This window comes from Peromyscus maniculatus, chromosome 19 (assembly GCF_049852395.1).
Source record: "Peromyscus maniculatus bairdii isolate BWxNUB_F1_BW_parent chromosome 19, HU_Pman_BW_mat_3.1, whole genome shotgun sequence".
Classification (NCBI taxonomy): domain Eukaryota; kingdom Metazoa; phylum Chordata; class Mammalia; order Rodentia; family Cricetidae; genus Peromyscus; species Peromyscus maniculatus.
This window is the reverse complement of record NC_134870.1, coordinates 896,442-919,976: the sequence shown is the minus strand read 5'-3', so window position 1 is coordinate 919,976 and position 23,535 is coordinate 896,442. Positions and strand designations below refer to the sequence as shown.

The window sequence follows — 23,535 nt, the reverse complement described above, 5'->3', positions numbered from 1 at the left end:
TCACAGTCTGGCAATATTCAAAGACACTTATAGCCATTAAGCACACTCCACAATGTTTGCACAATAATTGCCTAAGGATACATTTCTCAGGACATACTCCTTTAATCCCAGCACTTGGGAGGCAGAGGCAGGAGGATCTCTGTGAGTTCAAGGCCAGCCTGGTCTACAGAGCAAGTTCCAAGACAGCCAGAGCTACACAGAGAAACTGTGTCTTGAAAAAACAAAACAAAAGAAACAAACAAAAGAAAAGAAAAAAAAAGTATTATTTAATGCTGTTAACAGAATTGCTTACCAATTTAAAGGTCTGAGGAGATGGTTCAATGGGTAAAGGTGCTTGCTGCCATGCCTGATAATTTGAGTTGAATCCCCAGAACTCAGAAGCTAAAAGGAGAGAACCAACTTCCACAAGTTGCCCTCTGACCTTCACACACAAGCTGTATTGCAGTGTACTGACACATACCCCACCTCCACACAAATAATTGAATGAATATTTTAAAATTGTATAGCAATTTGAGAACCTACAATTTTTTGGGAGGAGTGTTTTTTGAGACAGGGTTTCTCTGTGTAGCTTTGAAGCCTGTCCAGGAACTTGCTCTGTAGACCAGGCTGGCCTTGAACTCAGAGAGATCTGCCTGCCTCTGCCTCCCTAGTGCTCAAAAAAACTTAAATGAAAAAGAAAAAAGGAACTAAATATATATCAAACCTTTAGAACATGGAAGGACATTCTAAACATAAATAGAGAAATTCTAAAGAAAAAATGACAAACCTGATAGTTTTTTTTTTTAAAGAAAATATTTGGTTGTTAAAAATATAAAAAATTTGGGTGGTGGTAGTGCACACCTTTAATCCCAGAACTTGTGAGGCAGAGGCAATTGGATCCTGGTCTACAGAGCAAGTTTCAGGACAGCCAAGGCTACACAGAGAAACCATGTCTTGAAAAACAAAGAACAAATAAACAAACAAAAACAAGAAAATGTTCAAATTCTTTAAAAAACTGGTAAAAATCTGCAATTAGTAAAGAAAGGTTTACAATGACATATGTATATATAAAGATACAAATGAATTTAGGAAAGATGTAAAACCAATAGATGAATAGGTGTGAAGCATAAATTAGTGCATAGAAAAATAAAAGCCATGGGCTTGAGAGATGGCTCAATGGCTAAGAGCATTGGCTGCTCTTGCAGAGGACCTGGATTCAGTTCTCAGCACCAACATGGTGACTCACAATCATCGTAACCCCAGTCCTCAGGGATTCAATGCCCTCTTCTGACTTCACTGGGCACTAGGCATACACGTGATGCACACACATGTAGCTAAAACACTAATACAAGTAGGATAAATCTAAAAATTTTTAAAAATAGTCACTAAACATGGAAAACTGAAACAAAATCTCATAATTAAAGATGTAAAATTAATACAAATGAACTCAAATATAACAACAAAATCCAGTGCTAGAGAGAAAATGAAGGGGCATAAAATGTTCATAGGGGTACTGTATTAGCATTTTGAGAAACAACTTGGCAAAACAGAGTTCTTAAAAAGTGTTAAACTATTCTCACCTGGTTCTGAGAACCACTTCTAAGGGAAAAAAAGGAAACTGATGAACTGAATTCAAGTGAGCTGCAGACAAGATGGAAGTAACACCAATGGAAGGAATTCCAAATTTGTCCTGCGGGCATCAAAATCCCGGGTTCACCTATGAGCATCACCAAGCACTAAAAAAAAAAAAAAAGAAAAAGAAAAAAAGAAAAACTGCCTGGAGGTGGACCTCGATCCAAACAAGGACACTCACAAGGCCCTGGCTGACTGACTCAAACTGACCCAAAGAGACATGAAGATTTGATTCATTTTTTGAAGGAACAAGATAAAGCTCAAGCAGTCATCCAAGGCCTACAGAATGCAGCTGACATACAGGGTGTACAAATCAATGACAGTCATGCCACCAGTCTTTCCCGCCTGTTTGCCCCAGCCTCCTATTCAGCCAATACAAAATGTTGTACAAGCACCATCAAGATGGACAACTAGGCAGAACCCCGAGGAGTTCTCTCAAAACACTAACCCCGGGCTCCCTGAAACTTTGGAAGCTTTGAGGAGGCTCATACTCTCTTCTGGGAACCAAAGCAGAGATGGCATGTCACAGGATTTCTGACTCTTGCAGGGAGGGGCACACCTGACACCCTGATCTGCAGATGCTTAGTCACAACTTTCACTTTTCTGAGAGAGTTTGTGTGTCTCATGGTTGGCTTTCAACTCACTCTGGTATCTGGGGATGACAGCTTAACTAATCCCTCTGCCTCTCCATGCCCATTTTTGGGTTTTTGTTTTATTTTGTGGATGTTTTGTTTCTGGCCTGGGATTTGTAGCTCTTACATCCCAGGTGCTGGGCTGCTCAATCTGTGTTGTGATTTTTTTGTCTCTTTTTTCCCCTATGGGATTTTTTTCATTTAACATTCATTTTTATCTTCTTTTTTTTTTTTTTTTTTTTTTTTCCCCCTTTGAGGCAGTTTCACGCATTGACTCTTTTTGTTAAAAGTTATTCAACTTACTCTTTGAGGGAGGGGGCTACTGAATTTTCATGTCTATCTATGGTACAGTGATAATAAAACTTTCATGGAGATTAAAAAAGAGGAGCTGAAGAGATGGCTCAGAGGTTAATTAAGATTGACTGACTGCTCTTTAAGAGATCCTGAGTTAAATTCCCAGCAACCACATGATGGCTCACAACCATCTGTAATGAGATATGGTACCCTCTTCTGGTGTGCAGGCTCACATGCAGACAGAACACTAAATAAATAAATAAATCTTAAAAAGACAAAAAGAAAAAACAAAACCAATCCTTCATACCGAGAGGTTAAGTAAACGATCATAATTATCTGTAATGTGATATTATGCAGGTCTTAAAAAGAGGGTAAATAGGCTAGCAAGGTTATATAAGCTGAATAAAAAACAGCATACAAGAATTATATATAAAATATGTAAAACAAGTAAATGTCTTCAGAGGGGAAAAAAATCAAAAGAGATACCCCAAGTACATCAGTGGTGATTGTAACTGGGTGGTGAGAATATGGGAGATTTTTGCTCTCTGCTTAGTTTTTATATTTTCCAAAATATTTTAAAAAGCATGTACTATTTTTATGATGAAAAGGAAAACATGATTACTGCTTTTGCTTTTTAAAAACTCTAGCTTGCTGGGTGTGGTGGTGCTCAGCGGGGTGTGATGGCAGACACCTTCAGTTCCAGCACTCAGGAGGCAGAGGCAGGCAGATCATCTCTGTTAGTTCAAAGCCAGCCTGTTCTACAGAGTGAGTTCCAAGACAACCAGGGCTACACGAGAAACCCTGTCTTGAAAACAAAACAAAACAAAACAAAACAACAACAACAAAAAAAAAACAACCAAAATTCTTGCTTATGTTCTAAGGAATGTATGAAGCAACAAAGACAAAGCCACATAGATCAAATGTATAAAAACAACAAATAGAGTTGTATGCAAATAAAAAGAGATAAAGTACAAAATGTTATTAATAGGGTGTACATAAAATAAAAAATTTGGCATGGTAGAATTAACAGAATTAGGAGGATCAGGAATTCAAGGTATCTTTAGCTACATAAGGACTTTGAGTCCAGCCTAAGCTACATTAGACCTATTTAAAAAAAAAAAAAAAGTGAGTGAGGTATGAAGGATCAATGGCTCTCTTCTAGTTACAGAGATTTTTCAGAAGATAACTGAATGATGAGAGTGAAATGTCAAAAAACATTTTTCTGCTTCTAGGTACTTAGAAGCGGGTCTTAAAGTTGGCATTGGTGTGTGATAAAAGAAATGAAGAGAGAAAGCAAAGTGAACACCGAGTGAGAACTGGCATTTCCAAAAAAGACAACTTACCAAATAAAGAGCCTTAAAGAGAAAGATGTAAAAACCTGAAAAGCAATGGGTCAGAAAACAAGCTTAGCCTCGGAATTCAGCAGAGTGGTGTTTTTAGGCAGGAGGAAGAAATCTAGATTGGAGACTTGGAAAAAATGAGAGGTCATATAACCAACCATGTGTGTGACTATCACTTCCCTGAACTGGGTTTCCTTCTCTTACTGTGGTCACAAATAGACCATCTCTGAAAGCTCACAAACATAAAATCCTCTACTCTTGGTATACATTGGAATATTAGCCATTTGCATGCTTGGACTTGGGGGTGTGGTCACAATGAGGTCTCCAAGACAGCAATGACACAAAGCAGAGGAGTAACTAGTTTACAGGAATCCCTTTCCTTCTATTTCTTCTATTTCTAGGGTCAGTGCAAGTATGTTTGCAGTTGAATGGAATAGCAGCTTCTAAGAAATACAAAACAGATGTTAGAGGAAAACATTCCAGGGTGAGTCAGGGGAAGCATAAGGGCACTGTGTGCTCACAGCTTACCATATACTTTTCTTGTAATCTTGACAGATTCCCGAATCCCCAACTCTGCCCAGGCAGGACCAAGGCTGTAGTAGATCTAAAAATGTCAAACGTCATTTACTTCCAAGCCCAAATGTTCTGTGGAAAGAAAAACAAAAACAAAACAAAACAAAAAAACTCTTGGCTGATCTCAAAAGAAACACTCTTAAGAAAAGGAACATATTCTTCCTGATTCACTTCTTAGACCTAGAAAAACATGTAAAAATAAACTTCTTTGGAGTAAATACTAACCATATAAAATCAGCCTCTTGAAACAGAATTGAACCTAAATTCTCATAACTTTCTGTTTACTAAAGTTGTTCAGAATCTGGTAAAGTTGTACATTTTTAAATATGTGATGCCCTTCGGAAAGCTCCATTAACCACAGTAAGTACTATACTTTCCTAGAAATACTGGCTAAGGTTTTTATAGGAACTTAGCTATATCACATATCTTCTTTTAGCTATATCACATATCTTCTTTATAATATCACATAATTCTTTATTGACTCTTTGGGAATTTCACATCATGCATCCCAATCCCACTCACCTCCCAGTCCTTCCCTCCATACCCTCCACTCAGCCCTGCAGTACCCCCCCAAACGAATTAAAAAACAAAACAACACAAACAAACAACAACAACAAAACCTCCCTCCTTCCTTCTTTCTATCTTTCCAACCTCCTCATTCCAACCTCTTCACTCAACCTAGTGGCATTGGGTGCTGTGGTGTGTCACGCAGTATAGCCTGTTATCCAATCAGCCCCACCAGATTAGCATGGCCCTGGTGGCAGTGTGACCCTTAGACACCAACATGGACTTAGGTGTCTGACCAGACCCGGGTCATTCACACTGAGTCATGGACATCAACACAGACCATGGCTACTGCAGGGACCCAGACCCAGACCCGGCCCTTGGCAGCAGCTTGGACCCAGAAGTCATGCTCCCTGGTGGCAGCACAGGCCACTCCGATCAATATGGCCCCATCGGCAGCATTGCTCTTGGACACTAAAACGACCACAGGTGGTGGTCCAGACCCAGGCTTCTCTGTGGCCTTGGTGGCAGCATGGGTCATGGATGTTAACACAGACCCTGGCTGCCGTTGGACCAGGAACCCACATATGGCCCTAGGTAGCTGCCTAGGCACAGGCATTGTCTCCCTGGTCCCGGGTGGCAAGCAGGCCACCATCAGCCTGTTCCTCACCACCCTCGCTTACCACAGCACAGGAATCATTCTGCCTTCTTTCTCTCCCATTTCTCCCACCATATACTTGTTCATCATAATGGCAACCACTAGGGCAGCCTTCTGGATGCCTTCAGCCTGCCGGGGCCATGAGGACCCAGGCTGCCCCATGGATGGATGTCTTTCACCTGACTGAGCTGCAGGATATTAGACAGGCCACTATATCACATTTGTAACACATTTGTGGTGTGCATTTTTGGAATAACATGTAATTTAGGGAACTGACTCATAAGTGATGTTCAATTTATAGTATGTACCTGCAATTTTATGTGTTCTGGAGATAGCATAAAATGATTAAAATTGAGGAAATACAAAAATATAGCTAAAAGGCTGGAGAGATGACTTGGTTGTCAAGAGCACTTGCTGCTCTTACAAAAGACCTGGGCTCAATTCCCAGCACCCATATGGTGGCTCACAACTGTGTATAACTCCAGTTCCAGGAAATCTGATGCCCTTTTCTGGCTTTCCTGGGCATCAGGCACACATTTCCATTTCCCCAGCATAAGGACTACAGATACATGTCACCATGCCCAGCTTTTTTTTTCACATGAATTCTAGGGATTGAATTCAGGTCCTCATTCTTACATGGGAAGCATTTTACCAATTGAGTCCTCTCTCCAAACCTGCATTCCTTAATCTGTTTAAAAACATTTATAGTTCTTTTGTACAGAAGTTCTGTTGGAAATAAAACACATTACCATGTGTTAGTTATTTCTTCAAATGCCCCATTGTAGATACCTTTTATTATTATTATTATTATTATTATTATTATTATTATTATTTCAGGAAATGTAAAAAAAAGTATATACTGTTTCCAATTTCTCATCTCCATACTTACTTGTAAAAATCCTTTTTTCCTGGGACACTGTTTTTTTTATATTTCATTTTATTATTTTATGATTCTTGTCTATAAGCAGTGCTTGAGGGATCAGCCAGTCTCTTAATGCCTGACTCATCAAAAGCTGGGGCTGGCAGGTATCTAAGTATTTGAGAGGCTAACGAAGGAAGGTTTCAAGTTCAAGCACAGCTGGAGCTATATAGATATAGCTCTTCCATGGGTTCTGGAGCAGGCCAGGTCTGCGGTATTTGCTCTCAAAGTCTGATGGACTTCCACTTCCTCCCACGTGATCTCTTCTGGTGCTTGATGAGCTTGGGTTTCCTTGTGCCATGGTGATTTCAGTTAGTACAACTTCCTAGAGCACAAATCTGTTAGTTGCCAGACACTCTCAAAACTTAGGCCTGGCATAGTACCTGTGTTGCATTCTGCTGGTAAAAGTCTCAGCCTATCTTCAGTGTGGGTGGGAACTCCAGAGTGGATTCGGAGGCATAGTTCGCTGGAAGCCATCTTTGGAGGCTACCTCTCACAATATTTTCCCCCAATATTTATGAAGAAATTGTATAAACATTCAACCAAGTGTATTTTCCACCAAATAACCAAATAAGAGAAATGTGCAATTTGTTTCATTATATTGAAGTCTATACCGCAATCTAATTTCCCTGTGCTCTCTCCCAACAATGCCTCATTCCAATTCTTCCGGCACTGTAGTTTCTTCACTGTAGGTTCTAGTATGAGTCTCATCTAAATTAAGTGTTTCCAGATGTCTGAGTCTCTAAGTCCAGAAAAATTAACAAAAATATGACCAATTTAGTCTATATGTTTGCGTAGAGTTACCAACTCTATAATCTTTAATTGCTGAGTAAGAACATTTTAAAAAAAAGATTCTAGGAGCTGGAGTTACAGCTCAGTGGCAAGACACGTGCTTAGCATATGTGAAGTCCCAGCCTCAGTACTGAGCAGCAACAACAAACCAATACAAACTAAATTCAAACAAACAAGCAAACCCACAGACCATTATTATTTTTCATCCTTAAAGAAAAGCTATGTTTAATTTTTTTAAAAACAGTAAAGATTAAAAGACACTCTTTTTAACTAGTTCTGTTTTGTTTATGAAAATAATACATCTTTTAAAAGATTTTTCTTTGTTGGACAACATTTATGAACTTGCAAAGTATATAATACTTTATGAATTTGCCTGTTCTTCTTGCTCCCAGGTCATGTTAGCCTTTTATCACTTCTGTTTTAGTTGTATGTACACTGCAAATGTGATCATTACATCTTTATTTTTCTTACTTTGCTACAAATCATGGAAACTTCAAGGGATGCCACTGGTTCTTGGGCCCAGTGTTTAGGAATGGTCAGCCAATCCAATGTTATTAAACACTGCCAAAATCTTCTTTACTCTGAACCTACAGAATCAGTTTACAACTTCCACTATGTACCATTATCATATTGATACTTCTCTTACAAGGAATCATTTAAATCATTTCTGATGCAAACAAAACAATGCATTGTTGGTTCTCCATTCGGATTGAACAGTAGTTGCAAGTCTTCCCAATATTACTATTGTTGGGAAATTATTTCTGCTCCATTTTGGTTCTTTTATGACTAATGAACAAGGAAGCTGTTATGATCTTGAGCACCTGTTTCTCCATTGGTGGTACAGGTTTACTCAAAACAGAGTTTGTTTAAAATTACTAATACATATTTATTTCTATGTCTACGTGTGAATGTCCATGTCTGTATGCCATGAGTATGGGTACCTTCAGAGACTAGAAATGCCAGCTCTCCTGAAGCTGGAGTTACACGTGGTTGTGAGTTGTCTGAAATGGGTTCTAGGAACAAACTCACAACTTCTAGAAGAGCAGCAAGTGCTCTTAACTTCAGTCCTTTGTTTAAGTTTTAATGAGATAATATATAGTTTATAGAGTAGTGTCTAGCCCTTGATAAGCTATTTGTATGCACCTTAATATAATCTTAAGTTTCAATAATAGATCATCCTCTATTACTTTTGCTCCTTAAAGAAAAGTTATTATATTCTATAACATTTATACAATGAAGATATTCATACACGGCGGTATTAGTATTTTGCAATTGCATTTGGGGATCTCAACATCCTTCAGAATGATTTAAACTATCATTCATTAAAAAATTAGTTATAATTTATACAATAGAATTTTATTTTTTAAGATTTTAAAAAAATTTTTAATGTGTCTGTGTTAGTGTACACTATACATATATGGTGCCATCAGGGATAGAAGAGGGAGCTGAGAGCCTGACATGGGTGCTGGGAACCCAACTCTGGCACTCTTTAACATTATGCCATTGCTCCAGTCCTCCTGTCCTCAGAATTTTAAAGATGGAGACATTAATGTCATGGTTCTACCCTATCACACGCAGGTACTTTTTAATGTAAAAATAAATTTAGCTGGGTGCCATGGCATGCTCCTATAGTTTTGGCTATTTAGTAGAGTGGACCTGTCAAAAACAAACATCTAATGTTAAAATGTAAGTAGTGGTATGTTACAATCATCAGAATAGCCTTGTAGGTAAATACACATACACTTCACACATGCTTCCCGTAGGAGCATTGTCAACAACTTGCCTTGTCTTAGCTACCTACATTTTTTCATGTGTTTCCAAATGGAAAACAACATCATGTTCATTTCTCTGAAAAAAAAAAAAATCCTAAGAATACCTAAAAATGGTAATAAAGGACAAGCAGGGTTTAGGAAATTTATTTCAGGGAAACTGCCAGATTATTTTAAGCCCTATGCTTAAAAATAAATCTAATTCACATGACTGACTTAAAATACCGGGGCCAAGAAAAGTCACTGCAAAAGCATTTAATAAAATACCTGGTTTGTCCCTAGTTTTCATCTTGGTTATGATTTTCTGTGAAGGCTTACTTCCTATCTTGATTTACACAGTGGACTTTATAGCTAAACATTTCTTGTAGCTAATAAAATGAACAAAAAAAAATTCAAACAATGTAATGTTTTCCTAACCTCTGGTTCCCATGCTGATGTACTGTTTAGATGCCATGCACTGCTTTTTATATAGGGACATTTGGCTCCTCTGTAGCATTTCCCAGTGTGGGGTAAAACACACATGTTCAACCTCTAGCAATCTTTCATTTGACCTATGATCAGACTCAAGGATTGATCAGAAACAAATACAGGCTGGACTTCTGCTGAAGGCAGTGAAAATAATCAGAAACCTTTCAGCCTGTCATCCCACAGGCAATGAAGGAACTGAACTAGGAGGAGACGTCCATTATTTTCATGTCACAGATGGGTTGCGATAAAACCACAATTCTAAGTTTTACTGAAGGCCCTGAAGTTGAAACGGTAGCATTATGCAAGCAAGCCAGAACTAAAAGTTGAGAAAGTGAATAGGAATAGCTTAAAAACATTGATTTTTCTATGAATTTTTCCTTTTTAATTAAACTGCACTTAACTTCTATTGACTCTTTCTTCCAGAGGTCAACTTTTAAGGCTCCCTTGACACTCGGCTTGGGAACGCTGAGTGCGTGATTTTTCCCATTGCATCTTAAACAGATTCAACGCGGTGGGGCTGCTGACCAGAGTGCTCCGGAAAATCCAAACTCCACTGGTGCCGAAATAATTCTCTGGTACTTCCGGACGAAAAGCATTCTCCTACCCAGCCAAAATTATCTATCTCATTGATAACATGCGCCTTTTTTTTTTCTTGTCAGAATCCTCCCGACCTGAGGCTAAGTAAGGCCCAGAGGAAGCGGAGCTGGGGTGCCTGCCAGCACTGCGACCGGAGGCAGGGAAAGGTCCACCTCCCCCGGGACCTCCACGGCGGCCCCGCCCCCGCCCGCTAGGCCCCGCCCCCGGCCCCGCCCTACCTCGGCCGTGGCGACCCGGCCGGCCCCGCCCTGACAGGCGCCGCTGTGCGCGCGCGCGAGGCCCGGCCTGTTCCCCTTCCGAACGCCCGCGCCGCGCATGCGCGCTGCGCACCGGCGGTCTCCGTTTGTTTGAACAGGAAGGCGGACATATTAGTCCCTCTCAGCTCTGCTCGCCCCACCCCCCAGGCGTTCGCCTCCGCGACTCGCCCTTTTCCCAGCCCGGCCGCAGCCCCTCCCAGGAGCTCCCGCCTCGCAGCCTCCCGGACCCTCCGGCCGCCCGGACCCTCCGGCCGCCCTCCTCCCTGGCCGGCTCTCCAGCGCTCCTCCGGGCCGCCGACCTCGCCCTGCCCCGCCGGACACCGCGGCAGCGACCCCAGCAGCGGCCGGGTCCGATGGCAGAGTGAGCCTGTGCGGTGGGGACCAGATCGTGGCCGCGGCGGGTCAGTGCGTCGCGCCCGGCCGAGAGGAAGCAGGGATGCGGGGCTGAGCGCCTCCAGCGCCTCGGAGCGGAGCGGGGCCGGCCCGGGGCCCAGGCGGCGGCGGCGGCGGCGGCGGCGCGGCAGCTGGCGCAGCTCCTCACCCGCCCTTCGCTTTCGCCTTTCCTCTTCGCCCTCCCTGGCTGCCCCGAGGGAGTCTCCACCCTGCTGCGCTCCCTCTTCCCGCCGCTGCCCTTCTCTGGACTGGGCCCCGCCATGGCGAAGGCTGCCGGGGCCCGCTAGGCTGAGGCGCCTCGCCGGAGCGACCCGGCTGCTGGCGACGGCGCTGTCGGCTGTCGCGAGGGGCTGCCGGGTGGGATGCGACTTTGGGTGTCCGAGCGGCTGCGGGTCGCTGTCACCCCCAGCCTGGGGTCTGGAGAGCAGAAGTCCCCTCAGTGAGGGGGAGGAGGGGGAACCGGGCGCACCTGGTGACCCCGAGGTTCCGGCTCCTCTGCCCCGCGGCTGCGAACCCACCGCGGAGGAAGTTGGTTGAACTTGCTTTCCGCTGCGGGGACGAAGGTATTGTCGCAAGTAGCAGCATCATGTCGACTGGGGACAGTTTTGAGACTCGGTTTGAAAAAATCGATAACCTGCTGCGGGATCCCAAATCAGAAGTGAATTCAGATTGTTTGCTGGTGAGTTCCGCTGTTTTCTCTGGGTTGCCTTGGGTTCCTCTTGCTGCAGTCTGGTCTCAGGTGTGCATAGTCATCTTGGGAAGATGCCAGATTTCTCTTTTGCAAGAATTCTGGAGCACCAGTAAACCTCATAGTTCAAACCCCTTTTTAGCAGTTTCACTTGTTCTCTGTTAGCTACTCTGAACTTGTGGTTTTGATTCCGCTCGACAGTCCAACCAACATACTTAGAAACTGCTATTACAGGTCGTATTAGAATGTTAACACGTCAAAGTTTATAGTGTGTAGTTTGTTGAATGACAATCTTAGCATTAACCTTCCCAGTTAGTTTGACAGTAGTATTGAAAAATCTACTTTTTTTTAAACAATTAATTCCTAGGGGTTTGCAGTGTAGACTTGGAAATGATAATAGAGAATTGATATCGAGGAAGTGATTTTTTTTAAGATAAAATTTTAGGTGTCTTGAAGCTAAAGAAACTTTGCTGAACGTTAAATGCAAACACCTAAGGTAACTAATCTTAGGCCAGCACAAGGTTGATGGCTTTTAAAACATAGTTAGTAAATATATTTCACATATATTATTAACTCTTTTTGATGCCAGTGAACTTAATATTACCACTTTAAAAACATTCTAAAGTTCGTAGGTCACGAAAAGCCAAAATCCTACCTTAAAAATTGTCCAGTCGTTCATAGCAAATACAGTTTGTAAATAATTAGCATTTGAGTACTGCCAATACAGTTACCAACTGAATTTTTCCGTTTACTGCTAAAAATTATATATTAATATTCTTTCAGTTCAAACAAAACTACTTTGTGTCTAAAATCATGTTTCCGTGTCTATATGGACATGGGGGCTTCAGAGAATTATCTTTGTATACTCATAGTTTGGATATTTAAGAATAATAGAATAACACCATTCAGAAGATAAAATTTTAAAATCTCACACATTGAATCAGGAAATTTTGTAGATTAGAAGTAGTGTGCATTTCACTTATTCTAAACATCTCTGTGCAGTGTGTGTCAGAATTGCCCTAAGCATACTTGACTATAAAATGAGAGTGTGTGGGTAATGTGTTTGAAGTGTCTCATCCACATTATAGATGCTCTTTCATACTGAGAAACAAGGTTGATGCATAAGAAATTTGAAGTATTTTTATTGAATGATAGAATTGAAAGAAATTAGAATACATATCTAATGTATTCCATGTTTGATATGTCTTTCAATATTTACTAAAGTTGTGTCCTAGATTTTATTGTTGTTATTGTTAGTGGTCCTGCCATTTGAACCCAGCACATGCCAAGCAAGCACTCCACCATTGAGCTATTCATTCTATTTTGCTTTTTTCTCTCCTTCTTATGAAGTAGATTATAAGAAGGGTTTAGGAACATGTTTTTGTTTTTATTGCTTATTTTCTCTTTTGTTACAGCATCATTTGATAGGAACGTGATAGAATTGTGGAGAATACAAGGAGATAAATATATAGACTCTTAAGAATTGATTCCTCCTAGGAAAACATTTTTATATACATATACAGAAACAAAGTAAAACAGTTTACAGATTGAGAAAACAACTGATTAATTCCAAATGACTATTTAGTATCTTTCAGTCATCTGTCTGTATCATGAAAACTGAAGGGAAAAAATTGCTGTGAGTTGAGGCCCAAGTGTGCTTTATGATGAATAGGCTACTGAGTTGAGGCTAACATAGAGGGTGGATGCATCCATGACTGGCTGTGACATGTTTAGAGAAACAAGATAAAGTTGAAAGGATAGATGGGATTAGATTTGGAGGATTTGAGTGCAATTAGGGCTGTCATAGAATGAATGAAGAAGACTAATTCAGTAGTTGTATGCAAGGTAGATTGTATGGAAAAAGACCCAGGATAAAGTGAGATTGGAGAATTTTAAGATTGGAGAATTTTAAGATTACCATTATAGTTCACTCACAGTTGGAATCCCGAGCTAGGACATTAAAATGAGGAAGAATTGATGGAACTTGATTGACAGAGTTTTAAGAGGAGAAGGGAAAAATGCTGAGCCTGGGTTACAGTGAGAATGGTGAAAATAATCAGGTTTTGCAATTGCTTGAGAAAAATAAACTTAAAGATGTATTTTAAATGTGCTATATTTGACAGGATAGTGGGATGACAATGAAGAAATGGCCTATTGGAGGTGTGGAATTAAACTTAGAATAAAGCATAGTGATTTGGGAATTATTTACATAAAGTTGAAACTGAAAAGGAATAACCTAGAGAGAGAGCTAAGGGTGAAAGACAAAGGTTGAATAAAGAGGAAGAGTCAAAGAAGCAAGCACTCTAGGTCCTCCGTGTTAATATTTTATTTTTATCATGGGACATTCATTCATTCACTCATTCACTCATTCTGCAAGTCACAGTGACTTATGTCACTACGTTTTTCAGTGAACCTGCTCTTGCTTTGTATGGAATTTGGACCTGTTTTAGGTTGGAGGTATAACTCTCCTTTCACCTAGGTTGCCTCTCTATTTTTATATATATGAGTGCTGTGTGCATATAGGTACTATTAGAGGCCAGAAGAAGGGTGTCTGATCCCCTGGAGCTGGAGTTATGGGTGGCTGTGAGTCACCCATTTGAGTACTGTGATCTGAGCCAGTATCCAGGCAAGAGCAGCAAGAGCTTTAGGTGCTCTCCAGCCTCTGTCTAGATCATTTTAATCCTTGCTGACTGATTTATTTAGCTGATACTCTGTTCATTTTATTTGCTACATACTGAGCTTGTCATTCTAGTCTTTTAAATCTCATTAAATAGGTTGTGAGATTGTTTGCTTCTGGATCGACTCTTCAGTAATGAAAGTTCTCAAACCTTTTGGTTTTACAACAGTTAGCTAGCAAATGTCTTTAAATCTAAATTTACCCAGAAAACACTTGTTTGGGACAGTAATAATGTTATCAGTTATAATACTTGGAAGAAATGCTGGTAAGTGGCTGTTAAACCATTTCTTCAAGAGCATGACTTTCTTTTCAGTTTTCTTCTAACTGGTGAAGTGTAAGATGGGTGGATAAAGGGGAAGGAGAATGTTGCATTATTTACAATGTTCTAGCACTGTTGAGTCCCTTAGCACATATTTGTTACTATTTTTTCCTCATTTTAGTCGATATTTTTTTTGTCAGAATATGAAAGGCAAATGTAAAATGAAGATTTTGATACTGGTTTTCATTTTCCTTCTGAAAAATTCTCTTTTCTGTATTTTTAACTAGTGCTTTCCCCATCTTTTCATTGCAGTTTTATTTTTTTCTCTTTGCCTTTTTCTTTGCCTTGAATGTAATGGATAACTCATTCCAAACTGAAGCATTGATTCCTTGTCACTCTTTACATTATCTGTAAATCCTTTTATTTTATTAAGTGTGTGTGTGTATATCTGTGTGTATCTGTGTGTCTGTATTTGTCATGTGGATGTCAGAAAACAACTTTGTGGAGTTAGTTCTTTTAGTCTACCTTTATGTGAGTGTTGGGGAAGTAACTCACGTTGCCAGGCTTGTGCTTTGAGCATCTTTATTGATTGAGCCATCTAGTTTGCCCTAAATTCTTTTATTTACTCCAAATCTTAAATATTCAGCTGTCTTTCAGGCATCTTTACTCGACCGTCATATTATCACCTTGATTTCTTATATTCTAAAATAAATTATTTGTGTTGTTAGTATCATTACTATCTCTGCTACTAAACTGGACATTTTGTTGTGAAGTTTTTGGCAATACTAGTCCATGCATTTGAGTTGTTTCAAAAGACTTGGAATAGAATTTGAGGGTCTAGATTGCTGCATAATCTCCCTCCCCTTACTAGTTGGATTAATCACATTTGAGAATATGCTGCTGTTGGTGGAATGAAAAGATTTGAGATAATTCTTCGTACCTCATACTGGCTTATAGCTGTGTGCCTACCGATGTTCAAAGCTATGTGCCTACTGTTGTCTGTGGATAGCTGTGTGCCTATTAGCACTCATAATTTCAAGTTTATGGGTTTTACTATTATTAGTAGGACATATGATTGATTTGGAGCAAACTTTTCCTTAGCCCTTTGTTTTGTTTTAAAGAGATGGGGCTCTATCTTAGTCATTGTGCTGTTGCTGTGAAGAGATACCATGACCAAGACAATTTTTATAGAAGAAATCATTTAATTGGGACCTTGCTTATAGTTTCAGAGGCTTAGTCCATTATCATTGTGATGGGGAGCATGGAAGCAGGCAGGCATGGTGCTGGAGATGTAGCTGAGAGCTACATTCTGATCTGTAAGTGGAGTGAGAGATACACATACACTGGGCTTAGTGTGGGCTTTGAGTTTTCAAAGTTTTCCCCCAGTGACATACATTCTCCAGCAAGGCCACATTTCCTAACCCTTCTCAAATAATGCCACTCCCTGATGACTAAGCATTCAAACATGAGCCTGTTGGGGGAACATTCTTATTCAAACTACCACAGGTTCTAACTATGATGTAAAAGGTAGCCCCAAGAACACCTAGCCTCAAGCAATGAAATTCTTACTTCAGCCTTGCGAGCATGCATAGTTTAGACTAGACTGTTCTGATTGTTTGTTTATTGCAAGGACATTTAAAAAACAAAGTAGCTTCCAATTTCATTTAAACATTTAGTAAATGTTTCTGTAGATCTAAATGTGAATTCAAATCTAGGCCTTGTTATGGAGGATTTTTGTTTGTTTGGTTTTTTTTGGGGGGGGGGGGAGACAGGGTTTCTCTGTATATCCCTGACTGTCTTGGAGGGTTTTAGGCGAGTTATTTTAACCCCAAAAGCTCATTTTTTTTTTTGTTTTTTTTTTTGTTTTTTCGAGACAGGGTTTCTCTGCGTAGCTTTGCGCCTTTCCTGGAGCTCACTTGGTAGCCCAGGCTGGCCTCGAACTCACAGAGATCCACCTGGCTCTGCCTCCCGAGTGCTGGGATTAAAGGCGTGCGCCACCACTGCCCGGCACCAAAAGCTCATTTTTAACTTCAAGAAAATTGTTGTAAGAATTAAGTAATACAAATTATCATAATGTATAGTGGCTAGTAACCTGATAATTGGTTAACTGTTATTGTCATATTGTCGTATTACTGGTACATTGTCTTTAAGTGCAGAGTAATTTACCTGACACTTAAGGCTATAATCCAGATATGTATTGTTGAAACATCCAAACCAAATATAACTGAAAATGTGAATTAGATGGGTTCAACTAGGGGAGGGGTTTTGGAGACTGTTCACTCAGTCATGTTTTATTTTGTAGTTATGGGCATTAATTCTAGGACCTTGCACATTCATGACAAATGCTTTACCTCCAAGTTACATCTCTAGCCCCTTAGTTGGGATTTATAATATACTTGTGGTGGTTTGAATAGGAATGTCCTCCTTAGGCTCATACGTTTGAATGCTTGGTTATTAGGGAGTGACGCTATTTGACAGGGATTAGGAGGCATGGCCTTGTTGGAGGAAGTGTGCACTAGGGGCAGGCTCTGAGGTTTCAAAAAGCCCATTTCAAACCCATAGACTTCCTGGTGCCCTTGGATCCAGATATAGAACTCTCAGCTACCATTCCTGCCTACCTGCTGCCATGCTCCTCACTGTGAGGGTAATGGACTAACCCTGTGGAACTGTAAGCAAGCTGCAGTTAAATGCTTTCTTTTATAGGAGCTGTAATGGTCATGGTCTCTTCACAGCAACAGAATACTAACTACCTTAATTAGGGTTTTATTGCTGTGAAGAGACGCCATGACCACAGCAACTCTTATAATGGAAAACATTTAATTGGGACTGGCTTACAGTTCAGAGGTTCAGTCCATTATCAACATGGTGGGAAGCATGGTGGCATGCAGGCAAACATGTTGTTGGAGAGCTTCCTGAGAGTTCTACATCTTGATCTGTAGGAAGCAGGAAGTGGACTGTCCCACTGGGCATGACTTGAGTATATATATGAGACCTCAAAGCCCACCTCCACAGTGACACACTTCCTCCAACAAGGACACACCTGCTTGAACAGAGCCACACCTCCTATAGTGCCACTCCCTGTGGCCAAGCATTCAAACACATGAGTCTTTAGGGGTCATACCTATTCAAACCACGACACTAAGACAATACCTAATTTTCCTAAGGTTTTGGGTTAGTATGAAAGGCAGTTGGGAGCTAATTTGTTAAGATTTAGTTGTTCTCTTTATATGTGTGTCTTCTAAACTTTCAGTATGTCTCTTGTAAATAGGCCCTTTTGCACTACAAGCACACTGGGTATATAGAAAAGCGGCTCACAATGACAGGTGAGACATGAATGGGGTCATTCATTAAACCTGAATCAGATAGTTTTAACTCAGAAGAAGGAACTACATACAAATTAAAATTATATTAGACTTTATAATCTTACAGTTTAGTTTTATGTCATTCTTATAAATGTTGGTATATAGACAGTGAAAACTACAGATTCTATTGTGAAAATTACAAAAAAGCTTACATATCAGGAAATAATCAATAGGGATCTGTTACTGAATATCCATTACCAATACTTTTCTAGTCTCATAACTCACACAAAAAGAACCATCCAATTAGTTGAAGTCCACAGCATAGCTGTTTAGAGCACATATTTTATGTGTATAAAATGTATGTATAGGGGCTGGAGAGATGGCTCAGCAGTTAAGAGCACTGGCTGCTCTTCCAGAGGTCCTGAGTTCAATCCCAGGAACCACATGGTGTCTTACAACCATCTGTAATGAGATCTGGCACCCTCTTCTGGCTAGCAGGGATACATGCAGACAGAATACTGTATACATAATAAATAAATAAATAAATCTTAAAAAAATGTATGTATAAGAAGATGGGTAGATATCAGTGAATTAGCTCATCATTTAAAGGCACTGTCTGCTTAGCCTGATGTCCTGAGTTATATCCCTGGAACCCACATGATAGAAGGAAAGAATTGACTTCTACTAGTTGTCTTCTGACCTCCACATGTAGTATGTGTTCCTGCCTACACACTGTCTATTCTATTGTAGTAAAGAGACACTATGATCACGGCAACTCTTAAGAGAAAGCATTTAATTAGGGACTTGCTTACAGTTTCAGAGGCTTAGTGCATTGTCATGGCAGGAAGCATGGTGGCAGGCATGGCAGGCATGGTTGTGGAGATGTTGTTTGAGAGGTGTTGTTTGAGAGCCCCATCCTGAGAGAGTGAGACTGGGTCTGGCATGGGCTATTGAAACTTCAAAACGCACTCCAAGTGACACACTTCTTCCAACTTGCCCACACCTTAATCCTTCTCAAATAGTACCATTCCCTGAAAACTAACCATTCAAATATATGAACCTTTGGGGGTCATCCCTATTAAAATGACCACATATACACATACAAAATAAGTAGTTGTACATATTTTTAAAAGATGAACATCTAGGTTGTACTGTAATTCATCACAGGAAATGGTAATATTTTAAAATATGCTTTGGCATGATTTTAAAGCATTCCCATAGTCTTGTTTTGTTATTTATTATCTCTTTGTAACCAATTAAAATTTTTTCTTGTCAATTTCATTTTTGTAGAATGACCAAGAGTTGGATCAAATAGTTATTGATGTCCTTTGTATCTGTACAGTCTATGAGTCATTATAATTTTTAAATTATCCTGAAGAAATGTCTTAGAAGTTTCAAGAGCATCTGTTGCCCTTGCAGAGGACCCAGTTCCTAGCATTCAGATTGTGGTTCATAATCATCTGTAACTCCAGTTCTAAGAGATTTGACACCTTCTTCTGACCTCCGAGGACACCAGTCACATATGTAGTACATATACATACATACAGGTAAAACAGTCATACACATAAAATAAATCTTAAAAGAATTGAAAATTTATCATTGGTTTATTATTTAAGAAATAAAATTTATACATTTAAATGATATTGGGGTAGAAATATAACTATAGAAACTATCTTTGGGTCATGCTGTTTTTGGAAGTAGTTCCCTAATATGACTTTAATTGTTCTGTTTGGCACTTGGTTTTGTATTTTGTACCTTATTTATTTATTTTTTTTATAACTCTGGGGCACCTCTTAATACAGCTTCTCATGTTGTGGTGAGCCCCAACCATAAAATTATTTTTGTTGCTACTTCATAACTGTAGTTTTGTTGCTATTATGAATTATAATGTAAATATCTGTGTTTTCTGATGGTCTTAGGCAACCCCTGTGAAAGGGTCATTTGACACCCCTGCCCAAAGGGCTTGTGACCCACATGTTAAGAACTGCTGCTCTAGGAGTTTGTGCTTTTTGAACAAAAATGATAATTAAGACACTTGATTTTATATCCACTATAATATATGTGTGAACCCTGAGTGGTGATACAAATTTATAATCTTAATACTTGGGAGGTAGAGGCAGTTCAAAGTCATCTTTAGCTACATTGTGAGTTTAAGGTCAGCCTGGCCTATAGGAGTTCCTATCTCAAAACAAAAAATAAAAACAAAACAAAAATGACCTCCCCATAAGTGAGTGAGTAAAATATGTGTATGTATTTTATTTGTGTAAAACATAGGTCTTTTCTGTTTGGGATTATGAAATACAAAGTGCACTTTTCTTGTAATTGCTAAGTGATTAGCAGGAGGCTAGGTACTCAAATTAAAGTCTGATATTGTCAAATTAAAGTCTGATATTGTAGAGCGGCAAGAGGTTATCTTTACTTTTGTCTTGATTTAAAAGATTGTCTAACCTCCAGTAATAACTTTCTCTACTAAACTGAAACAGTGGGTCATGTTAATACCTTTTTCTTTTTTCTATCATCCAGTTGTACTCAGTGTTTGGAATTCTAAAAGGAAATGGGAACACCATAGGCAGTGGTGGTGCACACCTTAAATCCCAGCACTTGGGAGGTAGAGGCAGGCGGATCTCTATGAGTTCGAGGACAGCCTGCTCTACAGAGCGAGTTCCAGGCCAGGCTTCAAAGCTACACAGAGAAACTCTGTCTCGAAAAAACAAACAACCTCCCCCCCAAAACCAACCAAACAAACATGGGTCCTGCTTTCATGGAATTCATAATTACAGGGAAAGGATTAACTAAATGTCTGTCACATTAAGATAGTGTTAGGGTAAGGCTTGATAGAGAGATAAGGTATGTACGATCTGTGCTATGGTGGTATTTTATTTGTACTGAAATGTAATTTTCATTGTATGTTAATAAATAAAGTTGCCCAGGGGTCAGAGCTATTAGAGCCATAGCAAGAGCGTGGTGGTGGTGGCGGTGGCGGCGGCAGCGGCAGCAGCAGCAGCGGCGGCAGCGCACGCCTTTAATCCCAGCACTTGGTAGAATAGCTAGGTAGATCTCTGTGTGTTCAGGGATACAGCCAGCATTGGAGACATACGCCTTTAAGATCTGGAGGGCTGTACTTACAGGCAGTGACGAGGCAGTCATGTGTTTGGGTTTACAACCAGTGAGAAGGCAGAACAAAAAGACTATTTAAACACAGACAAACGGGAAGTAGCTCTCTTTCGGGGAGGTAGGAGCACCGCAGGAGGTAAGATTTTAGCTGAGCTCTGACCTCTTGGCTTTCTCTTTTACATTGGTTCTGTGTTTCTTATTTTAATAAGACGGTTGGTTACATCTACACTGTGCTTTCACTTTAAAGTTTGGGATATATTTAAAGACTTGTGGTAAAGCTGTCTTGAGTGTTGTTTGAGTTTTTATTGCTGTGAAGAGGCACCATGACTACAGTAACTCTTATAATGGAAAACATTTAATTGGGACGCTCCATTCAAGTTTCAGATGTTTAGTCCATTATCATCATGGCGGGGAGCTGGTGGCATGCAGGTTGACATGGTACTGTCTACATCTTACTCAGAAGGCAACAAACAAGTGGACTGTTTGATGATATCTTGAGTATAGGAAACCTCAAAGCTTGCCCCCACAATGACCCACTTCTTCCAGAAAGGCCGTACCCACTCCAACAAAGCCATACCTCCTAGTAATGCCACTCCCTATGAACTTATGGGGGCCAATTGCATCCAAACTACCAAAAGTATGTAATTTTCATACATGAGTATGGGTTTTCTGAATCAGATCCACTTGAGGAATTTGTTTAAAAATAGATTCTGGGCTTATGCCTAGGCAACCAAAAATCAGAATATTTGGGGATGATTCCTAGAATTATGTGTGAGATGTTGGATTCTTAGACACACTCAAGCTGCAAAACTAGTTCTGGTGAGGGGGGACATACTATGCTCGAGTTTAGTTTCATATTTTATAAGGAAAATTTTCAAACACACAGAAGTAAGATAACGTACCTCTGTTGCCCAGCATTTGCATTTCTCAGAATTTTATGATGCTTCACTATCATTCACCCTTTTCTTACCAAAATATGTTAAATTCTATATTATTTTTCCCAGAAGATGCTTTTGTATCTATCTCTCCCTGTGTGTGTGTGTGTGTGTGTGTGTGTGTGTGTGTGTGTGTGTGTGTGTGTGTTTGAGACAGAGTTTTTCTGTGTAGTCCTGGCTGTCCTGGAATTTACTCTGTAGACAAGGCTGGCCTCGAACTCAGAAATCTGCCTACCTCTGCCTACTGAGTGCTGGGCATAAAGGCCTGTTCCACCACCGCTGGGTTTTAATATCTCTTAAAAAATAAAACAAGCCAGATATTGGTGGCACACGCCTTTAATCCCAGCACTCAGGAGGCAGAGGCAGGCGGATCTCTTGTCAATTCGAAGCCAGCCTGGTCTACAGAGCGAGTTCCAGGACAGGCTCCAAACCTGTCTCAAAAAAAATCCCAAACCAAAAACAAAGGACATTTTCTTATAACCACAATGACTATTATCATATCTAACATACACTCCTTGATATCATTAATTTACAATTTATATTTACATTTCTCTGAGTATCTAAAACAGATTTTGTTTTTTTAATCCAGTTACTTTATTAAAACCTGGGTTTCTGCAAACTAAACAGTCCCACATTACATGTTACTGATTTTATTTTGTTTGGTCTTTTAAGTCTTTTAAATGGTTGAGTGGTGGTGGTTTAACTATGTTAGACTTTTTTCCATAGATGTGACTTTTCTTTTGCATCATAGCAAGAAGCATATTATGTATAATTTTAGTATTCCTTCACATTTATTAACTAATTCTGTTGAGAGAAGGACTTGTCAGCACCTATGGCTGTTTACTTTGAAATACAGTTCATAATATAAAGGATGAATTCTTCAACTTTTAATTGGTACTTTGCAGAGGAAGGTATTTATTTCCTGAAAAGCTACTTGGGATGCTTTTTTCCCCCCTCTACCGTGTGAATTACAGGGATGAAACTCAGATTGCCAGGCTTGTTGGTGAGCATCTTTCCCTGATGACGGGTCCGTCTGACCTGGGTAGTTTGATCTATTTTTGACTAATGGGAGTCTCTTCATGTTCTCATGTTTGTATGTGATTCTAATAATTTTTGACAGAGCACTTGTTTTTGCCATAAGATGCTGAGGCTCATCTTACAGGTTTCTTGTCCCAGGTTTGAAAATTATTATCCCAAGAAAATTTATTTTTGGTGATGTTTTAAATTCTTATTGCTACTGGCCTGCAGTTGTTTCTTGTCCTTATTTGGTTAATAGTGCTATAATATTTTATTTTCGAATTTTAACCAGCTTACTAGTATTTAAACTATTTCAATGCAAGTTGTTTTCAGTATTTAGAAATTTGTTTTCTTTCCTTCTTTCCCTCCCTTCTACTCAGTTCAAAATATAGTTGAGAAATTCTCATTTGCATATGCCATCTCTATTCTATTTTTTGTTTGTTTGTTTGTTTGTTTTTGTTTTGTTTGAGACAGGGTTTCTCTGTGTGTAGCCCTAGCTGTCCTGAAACTAGCTCTGTAGACCAGGCTGGTCTCAAACTCAATAGATATCTGCCTGCCTCTGCCTCCTGAGTGCTGGGATTAAAAGTGTGCACCACTACTGCCTGGATTTCCTTTTTTAATTTTGCTTTAATTTTATTTAAAAATTTTTAGATTTATTTTTATTTTATATATGTGTTTTTTTTATATATGTGTTTGCATGTATGACCATGCACTGTGTGCATACCTAGTGCTCATG

At 39.7% G+C, this 23,535-nt stretch overlaps 1 protein-coding gene and 1 long non-coding RNA gene across 2 annotated transcripts in view; one reads left to right on the top strand and one right to left on the bottom strand.

The window, feature by feature from the left end:
* The window catches only part of LOC121823998 (uncharacterized), a 30,264-nt gene extending 19,949 nt beyond the window's left edge, over positions 1-10,315 (bottom strand). Inside the window, exon 1 of the long non-coding RNA XR_013045951.1 lies at positions 4,406-10,315. This is a non-coding gene — a long non-coding RNA (uncharacterized LOC121823998). The remainder of the gene's footprint in view (positions 1-4,405) is intronic.
* A 614-nt stretch (positions 10,316-10,929) lies between these two features.
* The window catches only part of Rock1 (Rho associated coiled-coil containing protein kinase 1), a 114,966-nt gene continuing 102,360 nt past the window's right edge, over positions 10,930-23,535 (top strand). The window contains exon 1 of the mRNA XM_006994198.4: positions 10,930-11,486. Coding sequence (XP_006994260.1) covers positions 11,394-11,486 — 93 coding nt within the window. The 5' untranslated portion in view covers positions 10,930-11,393. The remainder of the gene's footprint in view (positions 11,487-23,535) is intronic.